Source organism: Protopterus annectens, chromosome 7.part0 (genome assembly GCF_019279795.1).
Source record: "Protopterus annectens isolate FY-2018-M chromosome 7.part0, PAN1.0, whole genome shotgun sequence".
Taxonomy (NCBI): Eukaryota; Metazoa; Chordata; order Ceratodontiformes; family Protopteridae; genus Protopterus; species Protopterus annectens.
The window spans coordinates 870811678-870825705 of NC_056739.1; the positions used below are offsets into that span (position 1 = coordinate 870811678).

At 36.2% G+C, this 14028-nt stretch overlaps 1 protein-coding gene across 2 annotated transcripts in view; it reads left to right on the forward strand.

Annotated features, from left to right (window-relative positions):
• Positions 1-14028, forward strand: part of SYNPR (synaptoporin) — a 1219710-nt gene that overhangs the window by 1024016 nt on the left and 181666 nt on the right. For both annotated transcript variants that reach the window (XM_044077441.1, XM_044077442.1), the window contains one exon: positions 9233-9424. In XM_044077441.1, the coding sequence (XP_043933376.1) occupies positions 9233-9424 (192 nt within the window). The remainder of the gene's footprint in view (positions 1-9232; positions 9425-14028) is intronic.

Sequence of the window (14028 nt, forward strand, 5' to 3'; positions counted from 1 at the left end):
AAATTCTGCCTCCAGGATATAACATCCTTAGATCAGACAGAAAAAAATCAAAAGAGAAGGTGTCATACTAATCATATATAAAAATAACCTCAATTTACTTCCCATCAATCAAAATGCCCTTGACTTCAATAACACAGAGATAATGTTTACAAAATTAACAATAAACTCAAAGAAGCACTTAAACATAGTAGGTACTTACATCGCCCCTTGCAACAGCCTCACCACAATTGAACATATACTCCAGTGGACATCAAATTCCTTCCTAGAAGAAACAGCCATGGGTGATTTCAACCTAGATTGGTATACCTGTGACTCTCAAAGCCCTACGAATCACATAAATCTCCATGGCTTTATCCAATTAATTCAAGCCCCAACCAGAACAGACAAAACAACCAAGAGACATTTAATCTTCGACTGGCTTCTTACCAACAAAACTAGTATCTCCTTTCAGTCTATGGTCTCCCAAATAACCTTAGTGACCATAATCCAACCTACCTTGTCAGACACTGCGTGAACCAATTTAAACTAAACACATACCAACAAATTCGTAACAAAAATAATTTTATCCCAAGTCAATTCAACACTATACTTAAAATATGTAATTGTTCGCCCCTCAAATATCTCCCTCTAGAGTAAGCTATAGACTACTTTAATTCCACCTTCATTAACATTCTGAATAAACTAGCTCCTCCAAGAACAATAAGAGTTAAAACTGATGTTGCACCTTGGTTATAACAAGATCACTACTGAAAACAAGAGATAAAGTTTGGGAAAACTGGCACTCTAACAAAACCCAGTCTAATACACAGACCTACCTCGAGCTAAGAAACAAAGTAAAAAAAATAATAAGACAAGATGAGATTAATCACTACACAGATTGCCAAGCAAAACATAGTAATCCTCAAAAATTTTGGACTACAATAAAAAAAATACTACAACTCAGCCAACCTAGCACACCCTCCCCAAACAAAACCACAACAGATAGTACAGAAATGCAATTCAATAAACTCCCAGAGTCTGTCTTAGCCCTTACAAATAACATCTCTTCCCCAGCTTTCTCTCACTCAACTCCTATCCTAAACAACGAGCCCTTTTCCTTCCAACCTGTCCCCACAGATATTATAAAAAATAATCTGAAAAAAGCTACAACCCTTGAAGCTGACCATCTCCCTTCAGAATATCTCAAAATCTCTGCTGAGGCCATCTCCTATACCATATCTATCCTTATTAACAGATCCATCTCAGACACAATTTGGAAAATATCACACATCATCCCATTGCATAAAGAGGAAATAGCTGAAATATCCAGTTACAGTCCTATTGAAATCTTATTACCCTTGTCCAAAATATTAGAGAGATGTATTCACTCCCATTATTAAACTGTCTCTTAACCAATAATATCCTAACACTCAGCATGGATTCTGACCAAAACATAGCACTATTGCTTCCCTGATGTCCTTCTCTGGCACCATTAATCAACATAGAAACAATGGCAATCTTGTATACTCTATCTTTCTTGACCTATCCAAAGCTTTGAATACTGTCTGTCATAGTAAACTTATCACAGCTCTTTCTGACCTAAAACTTAGCCAGTCCTCTCTAGCATGATTTCAAGATTTTCTGACCGGATGTCAGCAGGCAGTAAAATAGCAACACAATCTTTCTCCACTTCTACCAGTCATGCTTGGAGTACCACATGACTTTATCCTGGATCCTCTCTTATTCACCCTTTTTACTAACAATCTCCATACCTCTACTCTGCATGCATCCCTTGTCCAGTATGCAGATGACTCTACTCTTATATGTGCTTCCCCCACAGTACAACAACTTCAAACAAATACCCAGTAGTCATTCTCTTCTATTGAATCTTGGTTAACTAATGCTCAGCTCATTCTTAACGCACAATAAAACTAAGCTCATGCTTTTTTCCCACATAAAATGCCTGACCACCCCCATCCTTCAAAATCTCATCAGCAAATACAGTTATTACTCCAGTATCAAACACTAAATTTCTTGGTGTGATCATTGATTGTAACTTGAGATTTGAGAATCACTTAGACCAATCAATAAAAGTCCACAAAAAACTCAAACGCCTCTACCAGAATAAACAATTTCTAACAAGCCCCACTAAAGCCATTATTGCTAGAACTCACCTTGTCTCTACCCTTTTCTGTGCAACCCCCCATTCTCACCAATCTAAGAAAATCAGAAATAACCAAACTTGACACCTGCTACAATAAAATAGCAAAGTTTGCCACTGACTCAACATGTAAGTCTCATTATTGTCTGGCATTAAGACAACTCAGTTGGTTAGAATTGCCTAACCTCCTTGCCTACAACCAACTAACAACAGCCCATCTATTATTTTACCAACCAGACCAAACCCCTAGCCTTCACAATATTCTCCAACCCTACTCAACTAACTGAGCCTTTCATTCCACAAACAAATCTATCCTAAAGAACTCTTCAGCTAACAACACTGCAGAAGAATCCCTCTAACTATATAGCCAAACTGTGAAACTCTCTGTCCCTCAATATAAAACCCACAACAACCACTACCAAATTCAAAAACCTCCTTAAAACCCATCTATCTAATGCATGGATATGCTCTTGCTATAACCCCTGGTTAACAACAAACTATCTTAATACTATCTCCCTACTTAACTGCTGTACAACTTCAAACCCTGTTGTTTTAAACTGCTGTTCAACCTTGGTTTCAAACCCTAACAATATTTACTTTTAAGTAAACAAGGTATAATGTCTCTGTAAACAGTAAAATGCCATACTTTTTCAATGTAATAGTCTGTTCTACTATATACTGTTTATCATAGTGCAAAATTATCCAGTTTTTGTAAGTACACTCGTACTGTCCATGGTTATTACTATTGCTCCCTTAATCTCTGACACATTCAAGCTCAAGCAAAATTTACTGTTAAGAAAATAGTGTATAACCTCTGCAGACTGTAAGCATGTTGCATTATCTCAATGTATAAACATTCTCAACTGTATTCTCTATGTTATAGTGCATAAGTTCCCATTTCTGTATGTATACATATACTGTCTCTATTAATGAATCTTGTATAATTTTTTGTTATGTATTCATGTGGAGCTTTTCTCTCTGGGCCTCTGCTGAAAAAGGACAGCCTGTCCAGTTGCACTTTCCTGGTAAACAAGTATAAAATAAATAAATACCACCTAGAAACCTCTTTAGACTATCACAAATCAGACACAGTCATTTCATATAAATAACCATGTGGGTATAAACTTTATATATAAGAACCTCTGTTAAGTCTGCACACCATCACAACATTGTCCATATTTCCAATAACAGTACCTTGGAAAAAGGCATTTGCCTTTCTGTCTTGGGATAATGTTTAAATGGAACTGTTTTATGCTTGGAATAAAAAATATTGACTTTGGTTACATTGTATCTTTTATTATTATTAAACATAGTGTGCTGAAGTGCTTGTGTTTATCTGGTTATTTTTTTAACTTATTCTCTTGAACTAAATTAAGGTTGCCTCAAGCTTTTATTTTATGGTGTAATTTGTCTGTTGTGGGAACCATTGGTAAAGATTTTGCCAATTAAAAAAAAAAAAACTTTTATAGATGTAACTAAACCCATAATATTCAGAAAGATGGTGCATATTGTTTAAAACCCTCTCAGAAAAACAACTGCATTCCCTTTTGGCGGAAAAGATACAGAGATATGAATATGATTCTTTTGTATGTTGTATGTGCTAAAGATAAGATTAGAAAATGAGTTGTAAATCATAATCAGGTCCGATCAGACTGTTCTGGAATTATGTGAAAGATTATGAACCATTAGGTTGTTTTCATACTTTTTCCTTATCCCATGCAACTGATTGATAACCTGATACACTCTCTCCTTTGTGAGCATGCATTCCCAGAGTGACTAGATTACATCAAGACAAAAATCTTGTGTAGGTACATTATTACACATGGAAATCTAAATATTATAAACCTTAGTAATCTATCCCAGTTCCCATCATGACAGATTTATTTAGTAATCTATCCCAGTTCCCATCCTGACAAATTTATTTAATACCCATGTTCTCTGATCATAAAATAGCTGCATTTGTACAAGATACGCCACTTAGATTTTTCTTGGGTGTGTCTATTTTATTCAGACCAATTCTAAGCATTTATGTCTTTACTTAAGTAGTTTGCAAGACTACTCAATATCTATAACTATCTATCATTCATTAATATTTATCTTCCACATTCTTACCAGCTAGCACAAGAGCCTTAGTAATTCATTATAAAAATCTTCTGTTTTTTCAATGACAATCCCCTGAGTAGTACTTTTGGGCACAAAAAATAAAGACATTTTAATGGTATCGTTATACAATTTAATTTGAGTATCATTTGTTCCTTGCTTTGGAAAAGCCTAAACTTTACAGCTAGCTTTTTTAGAACTTATTCTTTTTCACCTGTGGAAACGTTTTGAATAAGACATGATATCACCATAATTTTCTTTTCACATTTACATTTCATATTTTAACATCTGGTCATGCCTTTGTTACTGTTGGGATGACCATCATCTAAACTTCTGTCTGTAATAAAAAATATTAAAACTAGTGTAAAACAAAGGAAAGCAACCACCACATACTGTGCCACACCTTAATAAAACAGTTAAATGCTTTCGTCCTCCATAAACTGGACTTCTTCAGAATAACAACTAAAGAAAATTGCCAGCTTAAATACATTGATAAAAGCACACAACTACAATTAATTGGTACAATCAAATACCACTAGCACTTAAAACCAAACTTCATTACCTAATAAACAATGCAGTAACTGACTGTTTAATTTTTTTCTGTTTTCTTTCCATGTCTGTACTTTACAAAATTAAAACAAACATACTTTTTTCATGTAAAATATATAAAATTTAAATAGCATACATTGAATTCAGCTTTAAGTAACTTGCAATAGAAATTGATTAGTTCAAACCAGGAATATTGGCTGCATTGCATTTTAACTGCCATCTTAATTCTTTGTATTCAAGGTATAAAGCTGATGCCCCCCCAGGTCTAACAGTAACATGGTCTATGCCAATGAACTTGAAAGAATGTGTTGGAAAACGTTTTATATGTTTATATAAAGCATTGTGTTCATCCTTCCTACCACTATCATACTGATGTTGATAAATTCTATTTTTAAACAATCTTAAGGTTTTTCCTATATAAACATTTGTCTGTACTTATGTGCGTATATGTGTGTATATATATATATATATATTATATATATACATATATATATATATATATATATAATAATATATATATATTTATATATATATATTTATATATATATATATATATATATATATATATATAATCTATATATATGTATATAAATATACATAAAAAAATATATATATATATATATATATATATATACACACACACACACACACACATAGAAGATGTACACAATAACAGAATGCTCTTCTTGGTTGGTTGCATCTGATGATCTGTTCAGCAAAGACAACTAGATATTGTGGCAATACTGCTCAAATGTTCAGATTTTCACATAATGTCTGGATTTTATTTCTGGTTTGCTCATCGTAAAATTTGTGCTTTACAGGCAACTCGTTGAAGATTGAAATCCCTAAATAATGACATTTAAGTTTCAGGCTTTATATCCACTAGAAAATGCATGCTAATGAAAAAAATATTATTCTAAACATTTTCTAAGTATGTAAGAGCAATATTTAAAAATATGTCCCTGATTCTGGGCCTTTGCCCCCCCCCCCCCCCCCCCATGGCAAGTTTTGGCTTTGCCCAGATTTCTCGTACAAATAGGTTGAGCAATAATTGTGACTTGCATTGAGTTTCACTTTACTTTGCAGTGACTGCCTGAAAGGACTTCAAACTAACAAAATTTTTAATTTTGCAAAATTACATTTATGGTAATAGGTATGATGGCACCCTGTTGAAATGTTGGCACTCATAACACCAAATGCCAGTACCCAGAAGAAAAAAAGAAAAAAAGTAAAAATGCAGAAGAGCAATCTCAAACATAGCTCTTCGCCTTTAAACTTGTTTTTGAAGAGGGAGAATAGCCACCTTATACTCCCCCTCCCCAATGTGGAGAGCAAGCCACACTCCTCAAACTTATACTTGCCATCTCCAAGATCGCCATACCTCAGAGAAAGGGAATATTCTGTGAAATTACATCTTTGACTTAGTATATGTAAGTCCTTTTTTAGGACATTCAGTCTCTGTATTATGGGACTCAGTAAAGTGGGTCCCATCATTTTAAATGGTTACCCAGTATGAGAGGTCAGGGATCTGAATTTTATCTTTTAAGGAATGAAACAGGAAGGTAATTGCATTCTTGTAGCTGCTATTGCATAGGAGCATTAACAGAAAAGCAATCACATGGACCATAAGAGGTCTAGCCATATGCATCTTTAAGCAGACACGTAGAAGTTCTTGACACCCTTTAAGAGCACTTAGTGGTCACCTCCCAAATCAAGCAGGGCTGTACATGATAACTCTGGTGTTTGTACTTACCCACCAAAGCTTATTGAAGTTATGGAAAGTTCTGTGTTGGTATTTCAGCATTAATAGAAATCCATTTAATGTTAAAAATAAAAAATAAAGAAGGTTAACTCCCTTCAGAAAAACTGCATGTAGTCCTGTTTCATAGACTGTTCCCAGCAATGAATGTTTGCATATTTGCCTAGTAGTAGTTCTTTAATTTAATGACTAATAACTATGTCAGCAAATTTTAGTTATTAACTATAATAAGCCCATTTTAATTATCCAGCTATCGCCATTCCTGAGTAAAACATACCATGGTATAAGAATTGCTTTGCACTTTGTGGTATAAATTAAAATTTAAAGTTACATTTTGTTCAAAGCCTGTATACTGCAAAGTAAAATTAAATATTAAGCAAGTATAAATAAATCCAGACAAAACAAATGGCACCATTCCAACTCAAAAAAGGTTTAATAACAAAAACAAGTATGTAAGCACTTTCACAGTGAATCCCACTGCTTCCTCAGATGTTTAACTAACACTACAGCAGCTTCAATTTAAATAAAACTCCTTAATTGAAAACCAATTAGATAAAAAAAACCTTAAAGGCATATACATATCTTACAAACATACATTAATCAAATATGAATAATTTTTCATAAAAATACATATAAAACACATATAAAAATGGTAATGAACAGAAAGATGTTATTTATTCATTTATTTTCTAAGAGGCCTTGCTTTAAGTATAGGTTTAATAGGAACTTTGTCATTAAGTCCCTTGCCTACATCAGCTCTTAACTATCCACTTTGTTTCATTGACTTCTGTTTGATTCCTGATGTCCTCCATTCTATTATTGATTTGAGTATTTTCCACTATCATGAATTTAAAGTTATGTGTGCCTACATTACTCATAATATGTTTGGCAAGAGCATTCGTTGTAACTTGTTTTTGCATATCATATAAATGCTCCCTAATCCTAAACCTGAACTTCCTGTCTGTCTTGCCTATGTAAAACGCAAAACATGTTTCACAAGCTAGATAAACTATATATTCTGTGTCACAGGTACCTTCAGTATAAAACCAAAAAGTTTTACCAAAGTCCGGATGAATAAACTTACCAGAGCTATCTACATATTGGCAATAATTACATTTATTACATGACCTCGTAATTTTATTAGTTCTTTTTATACCTTCTCGCTTTGGGTCGCATAACATTATTTTCATATTAATCATATTCTTATAAAGGAAAGATGGCTGTCTCCCTACTAATTGTTTAATATCATGGTCTGCTGCTAATATTGGCCAATATTTCCTATAAATCTCCAGTACAGGTGTGACATTATTTATTGGCATAATGAACTGGCATCCTAACGAAACTACCACACCTATCTTTAACATTCCTTCTATGTTCCGTACTATCCGAAAAATAGGGTCTACCTGTTGTTGTCCTACAGTTTCTAACTAGATTTAAAGTCATGCACACATTGTTTTTCTTATAACCCCTCTGTACAAACCTATTTTCTAATTGTGAAATGTCTCTGTCAAACTCTTCTTGCTCAGCACATATCCATAGATACTTTCATGCCTTGACCTCTGACTATATTGTTAAAAATGTGCTGTGGATGCATACTAGTTCTATGCAAAAATGTATTTGTGTAACAATCTTTCCTAAATACTCCTGTGCTAATTTTACCTTCATTAATCAGACTTATTTTAACATCCAAGAAGTCTATGAAGGTCTGGGAACATTTCACAGTAAATTTTAGAAAAGCAGAGGTCTGATTAAAATAATTATAGCATTGCTCCAAAGCTTCCAGAGGACCAGTCCAAGCTAAGAAAAGGTCATCTACAAAACGTTGATAGAATCCTATATGTCTATAGGGTCCATCTATAATATGTTCCTGTTCCCAAACAGCCATTATAATGTTGGCATAGCTGTTGGCACACAAGGAGCCCATAGCTATGCCATCCTTTTGTAAATACAACTGACTGTCAAACATGAAAACATTATTTTATAATACCAATTCCATTAATAAGGCTAGCATTTCCACATTCTTACTGTCAAGATCTGTGTGCTTGTCCAAGTAATCCTATTAAGCATATACTTAAGGCAAGGCCTCTTAGAAAATAAAGGAATAAATAACATCTTTCTGTTCATAACCATTTTTATATGTGCTTTTATGAAAAATTATTCATATTTGATTAATGTATGTTTGTTTGGAAGATATGTATATGCCTTTAAGGGGGGGTTATCTAATTGGTTTTCAATTAAGGAGTTTTATTTAAACTGAAGCTGCTGTAGTGTTAGTTGTCTGAAGAAGCAGTGATATTCACTGTGAAAGCAGTTATGTACTTGTTTTTGTTATTAAACCTTTTTGAATTGGAACGCTGCTGTTTGTTTTGCCTGGATTAATTTATACTTGTTTTGTGTGGACTGTTTATTATAGTGAACCAGGCATTTATCTGGAAGATCTTGGTCCTGTTCTTTTGTCTAAAATTAAATATTACTGGTATAAATGTAAACTTAAGACTTCTATTTCTTTATTATTTGGTATTATCTATCATATTCAAGTAGAGTAAGCTAATATACCTGTTATCAAATAAAATATATGAAATGAGAAATGATATATGTATGCATCTTTAAATGGAGGACATTTTATTTACTTTATTTCTTCAAGAAATATTTATGTAATCTGTCTTGTTGTGTTTTTTTAACAGGATTTCATTGTGACAGTGGTTTTCTCCTTCCTGTGGCTTGTCAGTTCATCTGCTTGGGCAAAAGGTTTGTCTGATGTGAAAGTAGCAACAGATCCCAATGAAATCCTCCTTCTGATGTCTGCGTGTAAACAGCAATCCAACAAGTGCTTATCCATCCATAGCCCTGTCATGTCTGGACTAAACACTTCTGTGGTGAGTAAGCTTCCTTACATTTGAAGAGAAAGTTTCTATTTTTCTATGAAAGTAAATTCATTTTGATAACATTTATTTTATTTATTTATTTTACATTTTTTAACCAGGATAGTCCAGCTGGATATATGTCCATTTTCAGTGGAGGCCCGGGGAGAAAAGCTCCAAAGAGACAATTTTTACAGAACCTACAGATAAACTTGGGTACATATTTCATCTAGATCCATTAAGGTATCTAGTTATTGACACTTATAGGTATAAACTAAAGACACTTATAGGTATAAACTACAGACAGATACAGTTTACAAAAGTCATAAACAATTTTACATTGTTCATGCTAACACTGTTATATGTATGTTATCATACCTTTGATGTGGTATACATTTATATGCAAGTAACAGATAGGACTCTAGTTTAGGACAATGGTTACAATAGTACTGGAATGGATCAGGTGTTAGTCTGGAGTTGAACAGGGACATAACCATTTGTTGCTGATGTAGTTGTAGATAGCTTTTTTAAATGTAGGTAATGAGGTAATCAGGGATAAGGATGTAGGCAGGGAGTTCCAGATTTAGGCCACATAAGAAGAGTAAAGGGAGTCTCCAGCATGGTTGTTGGATCTAGTAACAGTTAACTGTAATTTATCAGTTGAGCGGAGTTGTCTAGGACAGGAATATCGTTAGACAATGTTAGCCAGTAAAGGTGATGTATTTTGTTGATAGAGTATCTTGTGAGTAGTAACCAGCTGACTATAAATAAGTAAGTTAGGTAGTTCCATCCAACCCAATTGCTTTAGGTTTAGGCAATGATGTGTTCTGTAGGAGCTGTTGTTGGCAAATTTGGCTATCTGATTGTAGCAGGTTGTCATTTTATTGATCTCTGTTTTGGATGAGTTAATCAAGATGGGTGAGGCATACAGTAGTGTTGAGAAAAGGTGTGTACGTGCAATTGTAGTTCTAGCATTATGGGTCAGGATTGCTTTATGTTTGTAAAGGCTACCTAGCTTTTTGTTAGTATTTTTAATGGGCAGATTAACGTGTACATCAAATCTGAGCTTATTGTCAATAGTAATACCTAGTAGTTTTGTCTGGGCTTCAGGTGATATGGGGGTGAACATAACATGATAAGGTGCCTAATCAACTGATGTACTTCATTAAATGTATCACTTTCACATGCCCTAGTTATGTACCTTTGTTAGCAACACATTGAAAATTTTAATTGTCAAAAAGAAATCATTATAATACCCATTATATGCATGTGTAATTTGTAAAACAACATTGTTGGGATCCTGAGTGAGTACACCTATATCTTTCTAATAAATGCCATTTATGCTATTCTTTCAATGCATTTCTTAAATATATTTTACTTAATGCAAAATGCATGCTTTAAAAATGCAAATAATACGGTTACGGCCAAACAAAATTTCATCTGGTCATCAGACTATGCTCGTTTAATTATTGGGTAGAGAGAGAGTGAAATATTAGTTTTTAATCAGCAGAGACCTCCAAAGCAGACACCCAAGCAACCGCTACCCCAAAACAAAACACGTGCAACACATAGCTCACAAAGCCAGTGTGCCGAACAGTCACAACCCTTAAGGCTAAACAACACACCTGATACACTTGTAATAGGTGACTCTATCGTCAGGCACACTGACGTCCCACTCACCAGGCTGAACAAGGAGAAGGTCACGGTGAGCTGCCTATCGGGCGCTAGGATCCGCCACATAACACAAGCACTCAGGTCACTCCAAGGCAAGTACAAATATGACTCAGTCATTGTCCATGCTGGTGTGAATGACCTTAGACGTATCTCCCTGGACTACATGAAAAGAGACATAGAGGAGCTCTCTGAGCATATAGCCCAGGCCGGTATGACCCCGACCTTGTGTAGCATCTTACCCTCACCAAGAATGATGCCACAATATGAAGACAAGATGATCAATTTCAACAATTGGCTTAAGTGCTGGTGTCATTCAAAGGGGATCCAATGCCTGTCAGCCTGGGATGACATGCTCGACAAGCCACGATGCTTCGCTAGGGACGGCTTGCACCTGTGACCCCTGGGCTTTCGGATATTGGCAAAGGCTCTTACTACCCCCATAGTGCCTTTTTTAGGCAAGGCTCAAAAGACAAACCCACCTCCACAGGTATCACAAGGGATAAGAAACTAAGAGTAATGCTACTCAACGCCAGAAGTCTAAACCTCAAGATGCATGCACTCGAAACTCTCCTTAGCATGGAGAACATCGATATCTGTGCAGTAACAGAAACCTGGTTCAAGGCTCCCGAGAGCACCCCAGCACTACCAGGTTATACCTCATACCATGCTTTTCGGCCCCAAAACTTGGACCGAACCGCAAAAGGAGGGGGAGTATCAATATTCGTCAAAGATATCCACACCTCCAGGTTGGTGGCACAGCACGAAGCATCAGAGACTATCCATGTGCAACTAACTGTGGGTAAAACTGCCTTCCAATTTATAGCCTGCTACAGACCACCCTCCCAAACACAGGAACCCCACTTGGCCTTCCTGAGAATACTGGAAAATATGAAGGTCTCTCCAAACACCATTATATTGGGCGACTTCAACTACCCAAACATAGACTGGGAGCATTACTCTAGCTCCAACACCCTAGCCCAAAGGTTCCTAGAATTTATAAACTCAAATGCTATGGAACAACTTGTTACCACTCCCACAAGAGGGGAAAACATACTGGACCTCATCATCCCCAACATGGGGACACTATGCTCCAGACCAGAAGTGTATCCCTCACTGGTAAGATCAGACCATAAACTAATCTCACTGGATATTCACATACCGACCCCACCCCCTGCCCAGAAAACCACAGTGAAAAACTTCTCTAAAGCAAATTTCACACGCCTCAAAACCGAGGCAAAATCCTTCAAAGCCCCCGGGCCTGTGGAAAATACGGCCCAGACCACAGAATCCTTTATAAACGCATTCTATGAACACCTTCAGGAATGCATGGTTCATGCAATCACAAATAAAACCAAGACCCAATCCTCCAAAGGCAGACGTCCTGTCTGGTGGACCCCATCCATAAACAAACTATACAATAGAAGGAGGAAGCTACTACATGATAGAGCAAAATCCCAAAAAGAGAAGGCATCTCTGATCAGTATTAGCAAAAAACTATGGGCACTCATAAAATCGTCTAAGGCCAGCTTCAAGAGAAAAATTGCACAGGACACTAAGGATAATCACAAGGCTTTCTTTAGTTATGTTAGGAACCTGGGTGGGAATTCCCAGATATGCTCAGAATTAGTCCAAAATGACAAAAAATACACCGAGCCCACAGACATTGCCAACATCCTAGCTGACAGGTTCAGTGCAAACTTCTCCCCCCTCTCCCCACCAAAAGGGAAAATATCTATCCCAACAGAGTGTTGCCCCCCTGACATCTCGGATGCTCAGGTAAGAGCCGCCCTCTCCAAAGCAAAAAACACAGCATCAATGGGACCAGATGGTGTCCCAGGCTGCATCCTACATGAACTCCAAGAAGAGCTAAACCCAAACATAAAACTACTGTTCAATCTTAGCCTTACTACAGGATATGTACCCAAAGAGTGGCGTACAGCAACAGTGGTCCCTCTCCACAAAGGCGGTGCCTCAACGGATCCTGGAAACTATCGCCCCATAAGCCTGACTAGCTTGGTCTGCAAAGCAAAAACCTAGGGGGACAGGTGCAGCCCATCCTTGACAAAGCAACATAGTCTGTTGACCATATCCTCCCATGTTGACAGATGTTGGATGCCCCCTGGAGTGACACCAGAAACTAATCCAGTTATTAAAATCATTCATTTTATGTTTGTGATGTTATGATCTGGCATCATCCTTGGTGAGGGTAGAATGCAAGGCTCATACCTGTCTCTGACATGTATTCCTAGAGAGACATTATGTCTGTTTTCATATAGTCCAGTTATGTACTTCTCAGATCACTTATACCCACATGGACTATATGATAGGATCATATTGGTACCTGGGGTGCAGTGACTTGAGTGCATGCCTGCATATGAGATACTGTGGATCTTGGCCCCAGATAGCCAACTAACCATTTTCTTTTCCTTGTCTAACCTGGTGAGGGGGACATTTGTGTGTCACAAAATGAAGTCCCAATGACAAGAGTATTAGGTGATGTATATGCTTGGATTATGGTCTTTGCTCTGGGGGGCCATTTAGTGTAGGCTTATGTGCAGTGCCATCTTAATGCATGGACACATTGGGCAGTTGCCTGGGGACCCAACAAGCATGGGGGACGCCATGTTAATCCATGTATGTTGTGACTTGCCGTCAATAAATAAATAAATAAAGACTACACTATACTAAATTATAAACATTTGAAGAATTATGAAAATAATGAAAATTATAAATATTAGAAAGGGTTGTACAGTAGAGTATCACTCATCCAAAATGTCATTTATCCAGATGCAGCCTTCCTAAAATGCCAATTATCCGAATGCAACCTTCCTAAAAGTTGAGTCTGTACATGCATCTTTTACCAAACCATCAAGAACCACTACAGCTTTGTAAAACATTATTCCTTTTATTCCAACAGTACAGACAAATGTTAGAGATTGTTGTAA